This window comes from Camelus bactrianus, chromosome 5, assembly GCF_048773025.1.
Source record: "Camelus bactrianus isolate YW-2024 breed Bactrian camel chromosome 5, ASM4877302v1, whole genome shotgun sequence".
NCBI lineage: Eukaryota > Metazoa > Chordata > Mammalia > Artiodactyla > Camelidae > Camelus > Camelus bactrianus.
Genome location: NC_133543.1, coordinates 71790789 through 71812419, shown reverse-complemented (window position 1 = coordinate 71812419; position 21631 = coordinate 71790789). Strand labels below are relative to the sequence as shown.

The window sequence follows — 21631 nt, the reverse complement described above, 5'->3', positions numbered from 1 at the left end:
GTATTTTGTACAGCACAGGGAAATATAGCCATTGTTTTGTAGTAATTTTAAATGAGTATAAGCCATACAAATATTGAATCATTATATTGTATACCTGAAACTAATACAATATTGAAAATTAACTATACTTCAATTTTAAAAAGTACAGCTATGGGGCTTATATTAAACAACTATTTTCAGAACTTGGACAACAGGCAGCATATGACTTATCCCTGAGAGAAGAAAAACAAATGAGATGATCCTATAAATCTGTCAGATTTTTGCACAAGGAGGGGGATCCAAGTAGAGTATGACAGTCTAACTGACTTGAAGAGACAGATGCTAAGTTTTGGGGAGAAAAAGCTGGCTATAACTTGTAGAAGTGCTGCCATAGAAGAGGAAGCTATGCAGAGAAAGGGCTGCAGAAATCCACACTGGGTGCATTCCAACCTTTTGTCAAATAATAATCTACATGTGCAGAGAGCGAAACAAAAGAGGCCAATCTAAGAACAAGTAATTTCCAGGGAAAGAAAAAAGGCAGGGGAAAAAAAAAGAACAAACAATACATGGGAGAAAAAAAAATAACAAACTGGTCGACTTAAACCAATGTCGTGGATATAAGGTGCTATCTCATTGTTTTAATCTGTGTTTTTTCAAATTACTAATGAAGTGTCCACTTTTTATATTTGTTGGATTGGTAGAACCTCTCTTTTATTAAGTGACATGTTCAAGTCTTTTACTCATTTTTAATTTGTTGACACTTTTTCCTTCGGTAGTTTCATATTCTGACTGTGAGTTCTATGATAGTTACATGTACAGAAAATATCTTCTCTCATGGTTGTTTGTGCTTCACTGTCTTTTCAACAGAAATTCTTCATTTTTATGTAGTTACTTTCACAACTTTAAGGCTTACTAGGATATTTTCCTACTTTGAGATCATGTATTCTATAGTAGGTTCTAAAATGTCTTTTTAATATTTCCTTTTATTTTTAATTCTATAATTTACCACTGAATGACTTATACATAGTAAGGAATAAGAGATCCAATTGCATTTTCCCCATATGAATAAGCAATTTCTCCGGCACCATTAACTTAAAAAACTATCCTTTCCTGACCGCTCTCCAGTACCACCTATCTTAAGTCAAGTGTACACATACACTCAGTCTGTCTCTGAGCTCTCTGCTGTTTCGTTGTTTATCTGTCTAGCCCTGTACACATGCACCAATACCATACTGTCTTAATTCCTATAGCTTTAAAATACTATTTGTTTTCTGGTAGAGTAAGTCCTCCCACTGTGTTCTTTGAGAGTGTCATATTTATTCTTGACCTGTTGTATTGCTGTACAAATTTTAAAATAAAACTGTCAAGTTCCAAAATAAACAAACAAAATCCCATACTAAAATACATAAAACAGATGAGATTTTTGATAGCCATTGTCTTAAAACTATGAGTCAATTTTTCTGTAATGGATTTGTACATCTTTGGCTAGATAGATTACAAAGCACTTGATAATTTTCAGTATCATTATAAAATAGTACCTTTAATTTTACTCTTTGCTGGAAAATAATTTTATAAACTGATTATGAATTCAAATAGTTTGTTTATTCTTTTGGATTCTCTACAAAAACAGTCTACAAATGAACATTTTGAGTCTTCCATTCTAAATTTTGTATCTTTTACTGTTTGTTCAGCTGTGCTGGAAGATCTTTTCAGTAAAAGACAGAACACAAAAGGCAATGGTGGACATCCTGTGTCCTTCCCAATCTCAGAATGAAAGGCTCCAGGTTTCATGATTAAGTATGATGTTTAGTGTACATTTCTGTAGATACCCTTTTAAACATCAGATTAAGGAAGTTACCTTCTATTCCCTAGTTTTTACCATGAAGAGACAAGTAACATTATAAAATCTTATTTTCCGTTCTATTTAGATAATCAAATAATTTCTTTTACCTAACTATTACACTATTTTCTAATGTTAAATCAATCATGAATTCCAAGTATGAAGCCAATTTTGTCAAGATGTCATTTTCTTTACATACATTGTTGGGTTTAGCTGTTAGCATTTTGTTTAGAATTTCTGCATCTCTGTCCAGAACAGAGATAAGCCTAACATTTTTCTTTTTTTAAAAACCACCCTTGTTATTTGTTCATATAGATATTATGGTAGACTCAATTTCTTTTCTTTGAGTTTATATAAGGTTGGAATTATATTTTCCTTGATTATTCAGTAGCATTTGATGTTCAGTGAAGTCACCTGAATCTCAAGTTTTCTTGTGAAAAGAATTTTAATGATGGATTCAATTTCCTTAATAGTTATAAACTATTCAGGTTTTCTATTTCTTTTTTATACAACTTTGATATGCTACATACTTTTAAGGACTTTGTCTATTTTATATAAATTTTCAAATTTAAGGACATAAAATTGTCCTTTTTTTCCTCTAGTATTATTTTTAGAAAGATGTATATTTTTAGCAGAACACACTGCCATTCTGTGTATAATTTAGGGTTCTATTTTTAAGGAAGAAAGGGAAAGTTGATATTGCATGGGCAAGGAGCTGGGAGGTATAAACAGAATCCAATAAGAACCGTACTGACTGAGCAAAAGAGCTGGAAAATGACTAGCTCTAAGGTCTATCAGCCAGAGCACTGATGTAGCTTGCAGAGTACAATAGTGTCATAGCACTAGAATCATGGCAGAATACCTAACAGTCAGGCTTTCTCTAAAATTAAAATCTTTTAATCTATTAAAAGATTTCTGTATCTTTTTATTCTGAAGGTATTCTGTTGTTAAAGGTCAAAACTCTAAGTTGTATGGTCCCTGAAACTCAAGGTATCTGTTATTTATTAGATAATCTAAATATTTTGACCTTCATAAGAACCCAAGTATGGTCATGAAAAAGAACAATTATTTTTAACTTCAAAGAAACCTGCAGGACTGATTACAGATCCACATTCTGCATATGCATAGCCTTTCTAGAGGAAAGGCAAAAAAGAAGAGAGTAACTAATAAAGCAGACTAGGAACAATAAGAATGTGTGTTGTAGGCCAAAAACCCTTCCACTTCCAATGAAATAATGAATAAGATGTTTCATTTCTTAGAAACATCTTAAATGAGTCAAAAACAATCAGCTAACTTAAACTTTGAGGTTCTTTTGTCAAAAATTTCATAAAAGTGAACACAGCTACCACAAGATTAAACATTTTAACAAAGATGTTTTTGGATAAATATTATTAGGCAGCACACAAACTAGCACTGGCTCAGCTTCCATATGATTTTTAAGGAACTAAAGGTACATTATCCCCATGTACTGAGCACCTTCTGAACTGCACATGCAGGTGGCCTGTAAACAACAAAGCACTGCATTCATTTATATATTCTAAGTGATATGGCAAGTGAATTAGTCATTTTAAGATGTTAATGTTGATACGATGACAACTTGGTACAGGAATGGCAAATAATACAGCATGTCTGCCACCAGTCTGTTTGCCTAATTTGCAACAAAGATTGATAATTAATTGTGGAATCCCCTTTCCCAAGCCCAGATGCCAAAATCTTTCTCAAACAGAGCTTCAGAGAGCCAACAGCCACTCAAGTCAACTGCAGTAGGCAAGAGAAATGGAGAATATTCGGCGTTCTTTCCTTAGTGGCTTGAAATAAGTTAATACACAACGTAAAAGAGAATGGACTATAAAGAAAAAATACATAATCAAGCACTATACACGTTTAAAGCAAATGACGTCAGGTTTGTTTCTTTGTGTTCTGAAAGGTACATTTTACTCATCCGCTTCACAATGGAGTTTAGAGCATTATGAACCAGATGACATTAAATTGAGAGCCAGATTGGGCTCATGTTCTGCTGCTACTTAATCCCTGATATAAGTGTTACTATTAAGACTTACTTGGACCCTTCTACACTGCTGGTGGGAATGCAGTTTGGTGCAGCCACTGTGGAAAACAGTATGGAGATTCCTCAAAAGACTAGGAATAGACTTACCATATGACCCAGGAATCCTGCTCCTGGGCCTATATCCAGAAGGAACCCTATTTCAAAATGACACCTGCACCCCAATGTTCATAGCAGCACTATTTACAATAGCCAAGACATGGAAACAGCCTAAATGCCCATCAACAGATGACTGGATAAAGAAGATGTGGTATATTTATACAATGGAATACTATTCAGCCATAAAAATCGACAACATAACGCCATTTGCAGCAACATGGATGCTCCTGGAGAATGTCATTCTAAGTGAAGTAAGCCAGAAAGAGAAAGAAAAATACCACATGAGATCACTCATATGTGGAATCTAAAAAACAAAACAAAACAAAACATAAATACAAAACAGAAACAGACTCATAGACATAGAATACAAACTTGTGGTTGCCAAGGGGGCGGGGGATGGGAAGGGACAGACTGGGATTTCAAAACGTAGAATAGATAAACAAGATTATACTGTATAGCACAGGGAAATATATACAAGATCTTATGGTAGCTCACAGAGAAAAAAATGTGACAATGAATGTATGTACATTCATGTATAACTGAAAAATTGTGCTCTACACTGGAATTTGACACAACATTGTAAAATGACTATAACTCAAAAAAAAGTTTAAAAAAAATGACTTACTTGGGCATTTTACAGAGTGAACTCAGCAAATACCATGATTTGCTGTAGTTCTTCTTCCTCTTTCTTTGATCACATCAAATCAGTTACGAATACTAGTCATTTCTTCCTTGAAATGTTTTTTTTAATACCTGTCCATTTCATTCCCCTCTAAAGCCTTACATCTGGACTACTGTAACAGCCTCTTTTATTAAAATAAGTAATTATTAGTTTTATTAGTGAGTCTTCACAGTCTCAAAAAGTAGATTTTATTTTTTATTTTTTGAAGTATAGTTGATTTACAATGTTTTGTTAGTTTCTGCTCTACAGCGTGGTGACTCAGGTATACCTATATTCTTTTTCATTACAGGTTATTACAAGCTACTGAACATAGCTCCCTGTGCTGTACGGTAGGACCTAGTTTGTCTACTTTGTACCTGGTAGTTCGTATGGACTACTGCAATAGCCCTTAACTGATCTCTGTTTCTCTAATCTCTTCCTGGTGCAAACAGTACTTTTCAGAGGTACCAAGTCACTCTTTCCAAACTAATACTTGGATCATTTTGCTTTCCCACACCACAACTGTCACTGATTTCCCCAGTGTTGTCATATAATTGAATCATCATCATTGTTCACATTTGATGAGGATTTACATGCCAAGCACTGGGCTAAATATCTTTCAAATGTATTATCTTATTTTAACATCAACACAACTCTATAGGGCAACCATTATTTTTCTTTCCTTCATTGCTTGATTCAGCTGTCTTAATTTGGGGTTACCCACTCCCCTAAAACAGATCCCAAGTGGAAAACTGCTTAATGGTCACAAATTCCTCCCATCCCTGTATGTAAGTATATCCCTTTGTTGCAACTCCTATGTACAGATGGAGTCTATTTCTCCACCCTCTGGAATCTGGCCTGGCCATGCGACTTGCTCTGACCTGTAGAATGCAGCAGAAATGATGATATTGAGATCCAGGGCCTATGCCTCAAGAGGCTTGTAGTTTCCCCTTGCAATCCTGGAGCACTGTCCTGAAGTGCCATGTAAGGAAGCCATTCTAGTTACTGCAGAATGAGAGGCCACAAGGAGAACTAAGTCTCCTTAGTCAACAGCCAGCACTACCTGCTGAATGAGTAAGTGAGGCTAACTTTTTCCAGCTCAATTAACTCTTTAGCTGAATGTAGCCACATAAAGGTAGCCCTATTTTTATGCACGAGGAAAAGAAGGCAGTGAGTGATCTGCACAATGCTACACACTATTGTTAAGAAGTAGAACTAAGATTTCAACCCAGTATGTCTTCTAGAACCTATGCATGAAACCACTAAAACGTGCTGACTCCCCAGATTTACCTGTAATTACAGAAGGTATATTTTCTCAAAGAAATGTTACACATGCTATAAATTTGTCTCTACAAGTCAACCCATAAAAGTCCCTGTAGTACAGAATTGCTACAGTAATGTGAGAAAATCCTCCACCAAGATACTTCTACTTTCCAGAGCAGATGCTCCAACAGGGGGAACTGAAGTTGGTGCAGCATGGAAGAGGAAGAGTCGGCTTCCCAACAGAGCAAGCATATATATAGGCTCTAAGTCACCTCCTCCTCCTCTTTCAATCAGATGCCTCCTACACCAGGGAGCTAACCTATTTTCTGTTTCAGAGCCACTGTTTGTTACCTCAATTCAGATTTTTCTTCTCCTTTCCCTCAGTGTAGAAGGGAATATTCATCTCTTGTTTGCAATTAAATCTACATGTGCTTCTGCCTTGTTTCCCCAACAGGAATTTAAATCTCTGTAAAACCATGTCTTTATTTTTCTCTAAAATTCTTAAACTATTTGCTCACAAAAGTAGCCTGCATGCACATAAAGTTACAAAGCTAATCATTTCACATTTTAAAAAGTAAATGAAAACCTTAAAATGGAATATTTATTGTATATACCTTAACTTACATAATTAGATTATTTTGTTAAAACAATCAGTCTTATGATTTAATAATCTATGAAATAACAATGAGATTGACTATTGAATACCAAGAAACACTACTTTCACAAATTTGTCTTGAGAGACAAAAAGAACACAGAAGAACAGAATTTAAATCAGGAATTGTTCTACTTTATTTTGTAAGGGTTATAATATTTATTCTTAATTGTAAGTTTTACTTCAATTTATAAATATGTGAGATCTACTACAACTGTTATCATAAATATATATGAAATGGCTTTTGGATTACACGCTAAAATTTATGAATAAAAAAATTTTCCTGCTCAAAATAGTTTCACACCCCTCATTCCATAGTCCTAGCTTGACTATTTTATATTTAATTTACTACTTCTGTAGGACTTTGCAAAGTACAAATAGCATTCTTCAGAGTGACAGTATCACTGGTAAATAGTTTACCAGAGATTATCAGGGTCTCCTAGAGACAATACGGGTTAGTTATGTTTACATAAAAGCAAGGAGAGGAAAAGAAAAAAAATAAGTTAGGGAACCTAAAAGAATCCTATGGGAAAGCAGGAAGCTTGCATAAGAACACTAGGCACCATAGGGGATGGGAGACACCATGAGGGAAGGACAGTAAAGGACAAGCAAGGGTCCTTTCACTTAAGTAAAATTTGGCCTGAGTCAAGTCTTGATATTTATAGCATGGTGACTTACAACTTATATTCAGGGGCTGCTTTGAAATATTAATAGGGAAGAAATAATCACCACCATGGCCACCCCCCAATATGGAGGAAGGTAGTTGGGAGCATGACCAAATGAAACTTTCGGCTTTTTCCTACTGCCTTTCCCGACTCCTAGCCAAACTGTCTATACTTTTATCAATTTCATATAAAACATTTAATATTCTGGTCTTTGATCTGAATGACTGAATAAATTTCTTGGCTTATTCTTACTCACTTATCCTGTTTCTTTAGAAAACTATATCCAGAATTCTAACCTTGGGTGTCAGAAGCCTCTGTCCTCTTGTCCCAGTGGGGCAGAGACTCCCCCTGCCAGGAGGTGGTCAGGGTGGCCTCTGTTGTCTAAGCTGAAACACCAGCAGGGTAGGGCCTAAGGTTGCATAGTGACTCATACTCTTATCAAGCAAGAGCTGAAGAAGTATATTATGGCCAAATACCCACTTTTTTCTTTAATTCTTTTTTTTTTTAATTGAAGTATAGCTGATTTACAATGTATCAGTACAGGTGTACAGCAAAGTGATTCAGTTATACACACACACATTCAGATATATATATATATATATATATATACTCTTTCAGGTTCTATTTTATTATATGTTATTACAAGATACTGAATATAGTTCCCTGTGCTATACAGTAGGTTCTCATTGTTTATCTATTTTATATATAGTAGTATGTATATGTTAATTCCAAATTCCTAATTTAACCCTTCCCCATCTTTCCCCTTTGATAGCCATAGTTTGTTTTCTATGTCTGTGAATCTATTTCTGTTTTATAAATAAGTTCATTTGTATCATTTTTTTTTAGATCTGCAAATTCTGCAAATAAGTGATATCATGATATTTGTCTTTCTCTGACTTACTTAATATGATCTTAAATTCTTAATTGCAAATAAAATTGAACTTTAAAGAAAGCTATTAGCCACAACTTACATTTTAAGACTTAAGAGTATTATTCTGGAAAACATATTCATACTTTATCTATGCTTGCCAATGCATTTTCCTGATTCTAAAGATAACTCTATAATTCAGGTAGATTAAGCAATGTTATACCAAGTATAAAAAGACATAAGACTCTCCAGGAATAAACTAAAGTTATTTTAATAAAGAATAAGTAAGTAATGTATGTATGAATAATAATGAATATCAAAGGATATGATTCAGCTTGAAGATAAGGCAGCAAAAAAAATTAAAATAACTTTAGAAACTATGTGAAGTTTTAATAATTATTAATATTGGCTGAGATTTCATAGGGAGAAATAGTCTGAAACAACTCACACAGCATTCAAATCAGATGTTTTACTCAAGCTCATGAAAGAAGTAGTGTTAAGACTTAGCATTAACACTTAAAAGAAAACTGTAAATTCATACTTATATTTATGTAAATAGTGCATCTTTTCATCCCACTTTGTGTTTCAGTTTCCCCACAGGAAATGTGGCATGAATATTAAATAAGAAATACATGTATTCATAAGTTGAAACAGTACCTGGCACATGATAATTGCCTAATAAATATTAGCTGCTATTATTTCACAGTCTTATTAAAGATTAGTATTGTTAAAAAGGGTAAAAATAAGTAAAGATGCATACGAATTTATGCTTTTTATTAATTTTGCCCAGCAAAGGGATCATAAGCTCTGCAAATAATTATTCTAAGTAATTATTCCAATCCTTTTACTTCTATTTGTTTCATCTCATTGCTCTGGCAGAACAAGTAGTGTAACAGCTGCCTGTAGAAATATGGCGGATAAAAAGGGTACGTAGTGAACTCATAGATCTGGCTAAGGAGGTTTCTAGGCAGAATGTCTAAGGTGCCAGTTGGTTCATTTAATTGCCTGTGATGAAGTATGGATGGAGTAATGAGCTTCAAAAAAGGGTAAATAAGTTTTCAAGTAGAATTTAGAGGAAATATAGAGCCAAGACTTGCTAGGTTCAAAAGTAAGACTGTTTCTCATTTCTGGCCACTCCAGACAGCAAGACAAAGTTTAAATCCTCTGTGACCTCAGTGTCAAGATCTTGAGGGAAAGACTGGAAGACCCTTTGTTAAAACTTTAGAAAGGTCTGAGACATGTTTGTAGGTACTCACGTCTAGGCAAAAGGGCTTCTAAGAATCTTAAAGGCATGCTTCAATAATCTTCTCTATTACACAAAAGTGCTATTAAGTATCTTAAGGAAAATTGTCCCAAAGCAGCCTCACACAAAGTCTAAAATCAGGAAGGGCCTATGTTGAAGAGTTATATAGATATGACTGTTGTCCAATGGAGTTTATTTCAATGTGATACATAGATATTCCACAAAGTTTTTAGACTTGAACCTAGACTAACACAGAAATAGCTCAAAATGACAAGGCCTCTAGGCCTTCAGTCTTTTATAGGTAGGAAGCATGCTGAGAAAACAAACACATATGCAAAAAGGGCCCTTTTTTAATGAAAAATAAAAGGTGACTCGGGAATGCAGCCAAGAGCCCACAGGGCAGAGCTAACAGCTACAAAGAACCACTTCCAGAGGAACAGGCCCACATTAACAAACCTGCAACATGTGTCTAATTGTGTATTTCTCTCTCTCTCTCTTTTTTTTTTTTTTTTTTGTGGGAAGGAGTACTTAGGTTTATTTATTTATTTACTTTTTAGAGGAGGTACTGGGAATTGAACCCAGGACCTCGTGCATGCTAAGCATGTGCTCTCCCACTTTGAGCTATACCCTCCCCTCCTAACTGTGTATTTCAGAACTGCTAAACTTCTCCCATTTCTCCCTGTCTGAGCAGTGTTTATTCTCAGTATTCCTGCCTGACTATTATATGTTGGGTATGCATAGAGAAAATAATTTATAACATTAGTTCACAAATCTTTCAATTCAGAGAAACCATACTTGAGGAGCTACACCCAAAGAACCACACCTGAGAAGCCATACATAAAAAGTCTCAATTCAGGAACCTGGACATGGTTTAAAATAATGAAATTCAAGATGTTAAGCCTGAGCCTAATGAGGTAATGTGATGAGACTTTAGAGGCCTTCAGGGGAAAGGGTTAGGTAGTTTTTACATATGAAAGAGATGTCAATAACTGGGATCAGAAGATGGACTGTGGTAGGTAGTCCCCAGTAATGGCTCCCAATGAATCATGTCTCCCAGTATTCTTGCCCTTGAATAGTCCCTCCCACATTAAATCCTACACTGATTCACTTTAATCAATAAACTCAACCGAAAAGCACTGCATGAATTCTAGATCTAAGTCTGAAGAAGAACTGGCAGCTTTCATATTTGCATTTTTGACAGTGTGGGCCACCATGTAAAACAACCCTGCTAAAGAAATCATGCCCCACACAGAAAGGCTGAGGACACTACATGGAGAGAGAAAGAAACCCAAAATTCCAGCCCACCCAAGACCCCAGATGACTCCAGCCCCAGTCACCATCTTACTCCAACTGTATGAGAGAACTTAGACAAGCCTGGAAGAACTACTGAGGGTAATTCATGGACTCATGAATGATAATTATAAACTATTTTTAAACCAATAAATTTTGGGATGGTTTATTATGTAAAAATACATGACCAAAATAAGAAAGATAGGCTAACTGAATGTGTAGCATATACTCATGCCCACTTCTATGATGAAAAAGATATACAGCATGAACCTTTGCATATTACATACATGTGGTCATCACCATTACCATGGTCAAGATATGAAGTAGTTCCAACAACCCAGAAACCTTGGTTGTACCCCTTCCTGGTCAACTCCTACGCCTTACACTGAAGTAATCACAATTCTAATTTCTGTCACCACCAAGTTTTGTCAATAGTTATCACAGAGTATGTATTCTCTTCTTTCACTCAACATAATGTCTGCGAGATAGATCTATCTAAGTTATTGGATCAGTAGCTATCTCTTTTATTGCTGTATTAGATACTACAATGCTCCTGCTGATGGACATTTAGACTGACTTCTGATTGGAACTTTAATAAGTAAAGCTGTTATAATAATTCTTATATAAGACTTTTTATGTACAGATGTATTCATTTCTCCTGGGAAAGTTCCTAAGAGTGGAACTGCTGAATTATAAGAATGGATGTGTGCAGTGGTATTTCACTGTAGTTTTAGTTGCATTTCCTTGATGAGTAATAACTTTAAACACGTTTTCATATACTAACCGACCATTTGGATATTCTCTTTTACGAAAGATCTGTTCAAATATTATGTTTTTTTTCATTTAAAAGAAATTCTTACTGTGGTAAAATACACATAAAATTTACTATTTTAACCATTTTAAAGTGTACAACTCTGTGTTATGCCTAGTTTTAATTGGATGGTTTGTTATTGTCTCTTTTTTTTTTTTAAGAAATATATATACAGTCAGGATATGAAATCTTTGTTGGAGAAATATATATACACACGTATGTAGCAAATGTCTTCACTCAGTTTATACTTTATTGACTTTCTTAGTGCTGTCTTTAATGGAAATAGGTTTATAATTTTCTTTTATGATTAGTGTAGTTTGTATTCTGTTTAAGAAGCTACCTCAAAAGACATGAAGATATTCTCCTATATCTTCTAGCTGTTTTCTTCTAGCTTTATTATTCTCCTTCCACATTTATGTCTATAATTCACCTTCCTCTTTCTTGAGGGTTAGTACTTGTTTGTAGGTGAACAGCTCTACCAGCCCACTTCCTGCCTGTAAAATTTTTAGGGTCCAACAACGTTCTTTCATTTTGTCCAGTTTCTGTCCCTTTCAGTCTAGGCTGATAGTGTTCTGTTGATACAACATTCTCAAAAACATAGTGGGTCTCCCCGGTATGTCAAGAGGATCTGTATCATTAGACAACGAAGTTCTGCTGAGATCTTTTCCTGGTTTCAGCTAAGATCCCTGAGTCACTTGCCTAATCTCTTTGTAAAACATTTGTCCAGCCACACTCTTGGATTCTTCCCAGAGCATGCTACATAATGTTTTGGAGTAGGATGATAATTTCCCAAATTATCAAGTTCTGGTCGCTTTTTGCTTAACAATTCCTTCCTCAGTTTATCTTTTTCCTCCCATATTTTACTATAAACTAAGGAAAAACCAGACTGAAAATTCCACACTTGATAATTTCCTCAGCTAAATATCTAAGAGTTCAATGCTTACAAGTCCTATTCTCCACTCAGCAGTAGAATATGATTCAGCCAACTTTTTCTACCACTTTAAAACAAGGATCACCTTTCTTCCAGTTTCTAATAACATTTCTTTCTGAAATCTTACCAGGAGCATCTTTAACATTCATATTGCTTTCTAGTAACATTCTGTTCATGACAATATATGTATTCTCTAAAATGACAGCATCTTTGTCTTCGATCCTCCTCACTTTCTTCTGGGCTTTCACCAGAATCTAGGCTCTTTTTTTTTTTTTAATCACATACTTCAAAATTCTTCCAACTGGTAGCCTATTTCCCAATTCCAAAGTCGCTTCCACAGTTTTAGGTAACTGTTAAAATAGTACCCTACTTCCTGGTCCCAAACTCTATTAGTTTCTTAAGGCTGCCATAACAAACTGCCATAAATTGGTCGGCTTAAAAATCACAGAAATTAATTTTCTCACAGTTCTAGAGGCCCAAAATCCAAAACTGACGTGTTAGCAGGGCCAAACTCCATTTGAAGGCTCCAGGAGAGACTTACTCCTTACATCTTTCAGTTTCTGGTGGCTTCCGGTGTTCCCTGACTCACAGTACCATAACTCATCTTTGCCTCTGTCCTGTGAGGGAGACTGTGAGGAATAATCTGTCCCCCCCCCCTCTTCCCTTAGCTCCTGGGTTTTGCTGCCAATCTTCAGTGCTCCTTGGCCTACAGAAGAGTAACTCTGATCTGAGTCTTCATCTTCACATGGCATTCACTCTGTATGTATGCAACTGTGTTCAAATTCCCCTTTTTATAAGGACACCAGCCATACTGGATTAGGGCTTACCCTAATCACCTCATCTTCACTAATTACATCAACAACAAACTTGTACCCAAATAAGCTCACGTTCTGGGGAACTAGTAGCTAGAATTTCAACATAGGAGTCCCTGGGAACACAATTCAACTCATAACAGTCACATTCATAGGTACCAGGAGTTACAACATTGACATAACTTTTTCTGCAGGGTCAAGGGGGGGACAAACAACTTTGCCCAGTATAGTTGTTTGGTTTTTTTTTTTTTTCTTTCAACACTTTAAATATTTCATTCTACTCTTTTTGCTTGCGTGGTTTCTGATGAGAAGTTAGCTGTAATTCTTACCCTTGTTCTTCTATAGCTGAGGTGTTTTTCTAAGATACTTTCCATCTTTGGTCTTCTGCAGTTTGACTATATTATGCCTAAGTATTTATTTATTGGTATTTATACTGCTTGATGCCCTTCTGCTTGAGTTTCCTGAATTTATGCTTTGGTGCTTGTCTAATGAGTCAATACTTTGGAAAATTCTCATGTATTATTGCCTCAAATATTTTTTTCTGCTCTGTTTTCTTTCTCCTCTTGATATTCCAATCACACATCTGATACACCATCTGAAATTGCCTCTGAAATTGTCCCCAGGTTCTTGGATGTGCTGTTCTGTCTTATTCATTCCTTTTTCTCTTGCATTTCAGTTTGTAAAATTTCTATTGACCTACCTACACTTGCTGGTTCTTTCCTCAGCCATGTCCAGTCTACTTATGAGCCCACGAAAAGCATGATTCATTTAGGTTACAGTGTTTCTGATTTCTAGCATTCACTTTTAGCTCTTCTTAAGAATTTCCGTCTCTCTGCTTACATTACCCATCTGTTCTTGCATGTTTTCTACTTTATCCATAAAAGACATTAACATATTAGTTATTTAAGAGAATTCCAACATCTTTGCCGTATTTGAGCCTGGTTCTGATGATTTCTTTGTCTCTGCAGACTTTGTTTTTCCTAACATGCCCTGTAATTTTCTGTTGAAAGCTGAACAGATGTCTTAGAACCTGAGGTAAACAGGCCTCTATTGTGAGGTGTTAAGTTAATCTAAGAGTTTGAGTGGGACTGTGTTTAATGTCAGCTATAGTTAATAAAGGTGCCAGAGTCCAAATTCCTTCAGTGTCCTTGTTTTTGTCTCCCCTGTTAAGTACTTCTCTTCAGACAGAGTCTACATCTTGCAGCTGTAACCCACTGTTACTGGACTGGAGTCCTGCTGGCGTGGTGGTAAAGTATGGGGGAGAGAAAGTGTATTTACTGTAGTAGCGTAACATACTATAACCTTATGATTAAATCTGTTTTTTGGTGGTCTGTGTCCCTGATCTGTGACTTTAACAAGTGAGACAGAAGGCTATAGGGCAGAACTGCTTCTCTCTCAGGTGGACAAGGCTCTGGTAAAGTTATTTTTTGCTTTTGTTTTCTGAAGAGTAAGCCTTACAACAGACAATGCTCTGGGCTTATTTCATAAAGGTTACCCTTTCCCTTCTATGCCAGAGCCACTAGGGACCCTTCTTGGCTCCTCACTGTGAGGTGACCGGCGCCTGGAGGTAAAGTCCATGAAAATGTGAAGGGGTAGGGCTTCCTAAGTCTGTGGTCTCCAGGAGTTCTCCACTCTCAGTCTCAAGCAGTTCATCAGAATTACCATTTAAATGTCCCTACCAGTTAGTTTATAATTGCCACGGCTTCTGCTCCAGGGAAGCAGATCTTGGCTATGACTCTCTGGATCTGCCTATCTCTCTGTATTTCAGGGTGGCAGTTTGCCCTGAAACCTCAGTTCTCTCATGGGTTCGTGAAAAGGCACTGAATTTCAGTTTGTTCACATTTTTATTGTTAGCACGGACAACTTGTAAGCTCTTTACATGATGGAGCTGAAACCGGAAGTTCTGCTAATGTCTTTAATAGTATGATGACTTTTCTTTTTTTTTTTGGTAATCTGTACACATGTTTGCTGCAATGAGAATGATGGTCAGTGAGCTGTCTTCTGTATGCTACCTAGTAGTGGAAGACTCCCACCTCTCTCCATTGCCCTTGTACAAGCTTTTCCAAACCAGTACTCTATCAGGGACTTAAGCACTAGAGAAAATAATGGATGCTACAAAGCTTATACCATTCTAGAGGCACAGGAATTAATTTATTGCATAAAATGGATGCCTTAGCCATTTTACCACTTAATATTTCAATCTGTATTTCCTAAAATTAGGGTGTTTTCTTACATAACTGCAAAACATCACACTCAGGAAATTCAACATTGATACAGTATTTTTATATAATCTACCATCAAAAGTCCAGTTTTCTCAATTGTCCCAATAATATTTTCCCACCAAAAGAATTGTGATCTGGATCGTATATTCATTCAGTTGCCATATACCCTTTTAGTCTCTCTTTCAATCTGAAACAGTTCCTCAGCCTTTCTGGGCCTTTATGACATTGAGTTTTGTTTTGTTTTGTTTTTTAAGAATACAGCCCAGTTGTCATTTTTTAACAGCATGTCTCTGATTCGGGCTTTGTCTGATGTTTCCTCATGATTAAATTCAGGTTATGCAACGCTGGTCAGAATACTACATAGTGATATTGTATCCTTCCTACGTTAGTTTTGATCACTCAGGCAAGATCATTGTAGGTTCTCCACCACATAGTTATGACAATATAAATAACCTGCTCCTCATCAAACTTTTCTTCAGTCCTGACCCCAGAGTTTTCACCCACTGATTATTCCTACCTAAACAATCTTTACTATGACTATTGCAATGATTCTCTAATTTCACTGCTCACTCGCATTTATTAATCAGTATCCTACTCTATGGAAAAGTCTTCAGCTTCCCCTTTTCATCTCTCTCTCTCTTTCTGTCTGTCTATCATCAGGATGGATTCATGGCTTCCTATTTTTTCATTCATTACTGTCCTTCGTTAGTTTGATTCTCAAAGAGCCCCAGATTTGGCCAGCGGCAGCCTCTTCAAACCAGCCCCTGGGGTTTTTTGACATGCCCCCATCATTAACACTTCCTTGCATTCTGGTAACAATAAAGTATTCCAGCCACATCTTCTACCCTCCCTCCCCCAACCCTAGAAATCAGCCATTTCTCCCAAGATCCCTGTTTGGTATTAGAAAACAAGAATGAGTGCCACATGTTCCCACTGCTATCACAGGAAGTTTGAGTCTAGATCTGTCATATTCAGTTTGGTAGCCATTATCCAAATGTGGCTATTCAAATCAAAATTAATAAAAATGAAGTAAATTAAAAATTCAGTTCCTCAGTTGCACTAGCTACACTTCATGTGCTCAATAGTTACATGTATTTAGTAGCTACCATATTGGACAGCACAGATAGTTACAGAACATATCATTCCAAGTTCTATTTGACATTACTGTTCTAGAACCTTTCATAAAGCAAATCAAGAAAACACACACAACCTCATATGTTCTCACTCTCCATTGCCTAGTATCCTCCTATATTCTACTACATTAATTTTTTCACATATTAAATAATAATTTATTGAGCATATACTATTGAACAGTTACTGTTCAAGGCCCTGTAGGTTCAGAAATACACAATTCCTGTTCTCTAATTTCTTATAATGTAATGAGAAGACAGAAAAATGAAAGGATTCTTATTATAAAATAATGGATTATTATAATACAGGGTGCTACATCAATATATACCCCATAGTGGAGATTATCAAGGATGGCTTCCTAAGAGAAATGACATTTATTAAATTTAGAAAGAAAAAAATATTATCCTAGATATCTGGGGGTTATGTTTGGGACATTTGCTGTTCTCCATCATTTTTCTATCTTAGTTTCAATTACTAAAGTGCTTTCTTTATTTCCCCCATACCCTTTCAAAAGTCTGTTTATCTTTCAAAGCTCATCTTCTACAATGCATTTCTTAATATCTCTAACCAGACAAAGCCCCTTCCCCGCCCCTCAAATATACTATCTTTACTGATTTTAAGTACACAAAATATTTGGGTTATTTTTGTTGTTCTCAATGTACGAATGGGTAAAAATATGAGCTTTGGAATCAGACTTACTGCTTACCAGCTATATGACTTTGGGCAAGTTACTTAATCTAACCTCAATTTCTGCATCTAAAGGTGGGATTAATAATGCCTCATAGTTACACGTTTGAAGATTAAATAATGTACTGAAAATGCTTAGCACTATAACTAGAATATGATAAATTATATGATCCACTAGTAACAATAATATTAGACTTGTTTCTTCCCTTGTTTGCTAAAAGTCTTAAATTTTTTCACACTTTTCCAGGTCAATCTTTACATTTTCAAGGCATATATAGTATTTTAGGAACACTGAGCAAATCCCCTAAACTATTCAAGCATACTCCTTCCAGTCAGGCATATTCATTCATATGTAAAATATTTTTGATGGACAAGTTTATTTATAACTACGAAATTATAAAATCAACTTCAAAAATATTATTTACCTATTGCTTATTTAGTAAAAATCATTAAATAAAATACAATTTCACATATAAAAACTTTACATAAAATATTTTCCTATTAGGTTGATTAATTATGTAAAATTTCTTAAAATTCTAAACTAAAAGTTAATTTAACAAATTTCAAGTTGGAGGAGCATACTAATAATAGCTGAAATACTAAATGGCAAAAATCAATCTATTAATAAAAATTAATTTGTCAGAATTCACATTCCTATTTATAAAAGGATTCTATAAAACCAAATTTAAAACTGGTTTCTAAAGAAACAAAGCATTTTGACATTTATAGAAATATATTTTAAACAGTAATATAGTAATAATCAAAAACAATATTTAAACCAAGGACAATTTCTCTCCTCTGATGTATTATTTTAAAATACAATAGGGAAAAAAAGCATGTATACAAAGAGAGCTAGAGACAACTTATTCGGCCCTCCATCACAGTTTGTTTAGTTATGTACAGAAAGATGTACAGCTGACACGTTGCTAATAAGTGAAGAATATGCTTTCCAAGGTGAACACTTTTAATGAAGTATATTTTATTTGTAAAAAGTGTAAGCATGGACATCTAAAATTACATTGCTCATATTCTAGAAAAAGGAGTGCTTGCCAAGTTTAACAAATACCAGATCTAAAAGGGAGAGCAACATCATTTCCTCCAAAATAACTGAGAGCCCTACAGATATTCTTTACTGTTTTCTTTACTAAGCAAAAGACAAATACATAATATACTTACGTTTTCCTTATTACCCTTACCAGTAAAATTTTAAAGTCAACTTGATACCTAATTTTCTTTCAAATTAGTTTAAGCATAATAATGGATTTAAAAAATGGAAATGTTAAGCTTCAGAACACACTGCTATGCTTAAAAAATTATTAAATCCCACTTATTCTAAATAACTGTGTATAATCCATAACCTCTTATTTGTGAACTATATTGGCAGTAAAATCTTTATTTATGTTTTCCCAAAGATGACCTTACCTGAGGAGTCCAATAAAAAGCAGGGCTCAGTCTGTAGAGTTTTCGTTTGTGGAAACTCTGAAGTGGCCTTGTTCGAGCTGCTGTATTCATGATAGTCAAGGATGGAGATTTCAATCTTGTCCTGTCTTTTCTCCTTTTCTTACTGTGCTTCTGGTTAAGTAACCAGCTACTGGAGGAGGAGAACTCATCTAAATTCTCTGAAGCACTGAAATGCCATGAAATAATTGGGGAGTAGAGGGGATAAGATAAAACAAAACAAACAAACAAACAAAAAGACAAAGAAAACTAAATGTAAATTGCCTTGATCTATTATCAGAAGAGTATTAATTTTAGCGAATGTTGTGGCAACAATTGGTGAAAGAAACAGTATTAGTGGGAAATTCCATTTCAAGTTATGAAAATAATTTCTACTTCTATTTTCTCCTGCAAACCAAATATCCCATAGGTTAGAAATGCTCATATGAATTCACTAGTACAGTGTAAATGTTCGCTGTAAATTAATAATTCACAAATTCAACACTGTTGAAACTACATCAAATTCTTTTTGCGTAAGGGTGACATTACACAGGACTGAAGGTTTTAAAAGGGCTGAAGTCTTATGACTGCATCATTAGTTGCTCTTTTATAAGTATTACATATCATTTCAGTAAATTTTGACACAAAGATGCCATCCTATTATATTTTAAGAATGTTTTTCAAACTTCTGACAACATGGAAGCCACAATTATAAAATAATAAAACAGGTCACACAAACTACACATGAAAATAAGCATAAGTTTATAATTATTCTTCATATTAATTTTTAAGCATATTTAAGTATTTTAAAACTTCAGAGCATCAGGAAGAAGTTAATGCTTACTGCCACCTAAATTTAATCTTCATTTATGCCAGTATATTATATACAAAATAATTCAGGTTTTTGGGCACTATAACATACCAATTTCAACTTTATTAATATAGACAAAAGCTAGTCAGCTTAGCATTCTAAGATCAACAAGTGAATCTGCTGTACGTGTTATTACTATTCAACATATAAATACCAAATGTGCCATTTGGTTCAATTAGAATTAGTGTTTAATGGTAAACATATGGTTTTTCCATAGGAGTATTATTTGTTTTGAATATTTATGGCTGCTATAAAATGTTCTATCATTTTGTAGATAAAGCAAGTAATTCAAGAATGCTTTAGATAGTAATAAGAAACCAGAAATAAAAGTACCTGAATGGCTTATGTTGGTGAGACCAAGAGAATAATAAAATATGGAATTTGGTGACTACAAATACCTAATTGAGTATGTAATATTGGCCAGATCAGTATAGGGAAAGGAACTGATGACAACTATTCCACTTTTAAAATACAAACTTTAGTCTCCAGAGAGCTCTAGCCCCGATGTTTTAATTCTCAGTTAATAAACGTTCTAAAGATAGTCTATCTGAGAAATGTTTAAGATATACTGATACTTTCAAATTAACAGGTCCAATCTCATATCCTGATGTTACTTTCTGTGACATATCATATATATTACTATGAAAAACCTGAAGTGTATGAGTGCTAAATAACAGTCTACGCTTGAGAAACAAACGATGGACCTGGGCTGTCACGTCAAGGGTGAGCAGAAGGCACAGACAATAGCCAATATCAAATTAGGTAGTAAGCAGGTCAGGTGGCTGGCACAGAAGTGAACCAAGGTCAGGAGGAAGACAGGTTTCTGTAGGTAGTTAGTGTTAGAGCAGATCACATCAGGAGGGCTAGGATCCAGGAAGGTAGGAGTATATCTAGCACAAAAGGAGGCCCTTCTAGCAAGTTAGAAACAACTTTAGGCAGACCATACTGGCTCTTTAAAAGAGATGATGCTTGGGTAAGGTCTAGGGAAAACAAAGAGTTTTTATTCCAGTAGCCTGAAGCACAGTTAACTAGCTCTTCCCTCTATTCAGGACTCTAATTGTTAATGGCCCTTAGTTTCCCCTTCCCCACAGGAAGTTCAGCCATAAAGAAGGTGAGCCGCCATCTGCCCACTGAATAACAACACATAGCTTTTGAACCAATGAGAGGCTCACAGGAGGGCTTAAAGATAACTGAAAAGCTTGTCATTTGTCTCACTAAATCTAATATTTTCAAGTTTCAAAGGTGACTGACACATTATCATAGGATAAAGCTAACCAAGGTTAATTTGGCTCATAAATCACTTTTATAAGTAACTGATGAGGCTATTGTAAAGGGTTATTGCAAATCACTGATAAGTTCGCTTATTCTGCACAAGGTTTTACACTAAACAGAGGGTCAACCAATGAAACTTATTGAAAAGCAGAACAAGAGGAAAATTATGAAGAAATTCCTTGGAAGACAACACAACCCTGCTCATAAGACCCTATAATCTAAGACTTTTTTTCCCCAGGAGATAATAATACAATATCTAGGTAACTAACTATTAAGTAAAACAGGAATAAAGATATCATTGCTAAACCAATATAAGATACCATCATTACATGACACTCTTTTAAAAAAAAAATCTTAATAGAAGCAAGACGAAGAGGAGGAGGAGAAAATGCAGGAGAGAAAACATTTCAGTAAGAGATAAGGCTTAGTTTTCCCACTGAGTTGTGGGTTCACCTAGGAGACCCCAGAAATTAAGGACGCAATGGGCCATTGTCAAGTACTGTCACCTTATAATTATCAAGACAATTATCAATAAGTATCAAAACACAATTATCATTGGACTTTTGAAATAGCATGCTTAGAAGTGGGACAGTACCAGGTGAGGCAACAAATTATACTTCTTTAGATTTCTAACTGGAAGCTTTTGCTCAGAGAACAATAAAAATCCAATAGGATAGCCTAGATCGTTCATGTTATAGGCACATGGCACAACTTAGCTTTAAATAAATTAAATAATAGAGGAGGGGGAAGCAATGAGTGTGGGGTTTTAAGTTTATACCTTTCTCCATTTCCAGTATCACTCCCCTAATCCAAGTTATTTTGTGCCAGGATT

At 35.1% G+C, this 21631-nt stretch overlaps 1 protein-coding gene across 7 annotated transcripts in view; it reads right to left on the bottom strand.

Annotated features, from left to right (window-relative positions):
• The window catches only part of KANSL1L (KAT8 regulatory NSL complex subunit 1 like), a 113191-nt gene that overhangs the window by 27468 nt on the left and 64092 nt on the right, over positions 1-21631 (bottom strand). For all 7 annotated transcript variants that reach the window (XM_074364066.1, XM_074364067.1, XM_074364063.1 and 4 more), the window contains one exon: positions 18642-18846. In XM_074364066.1, coding sequence (XP_074220167.1) covers positions 18642-18846 — 205 coding nt within the window. The remainder of the gene's footprint in view (positions 1-18641; positions 18847-21631) is intronic.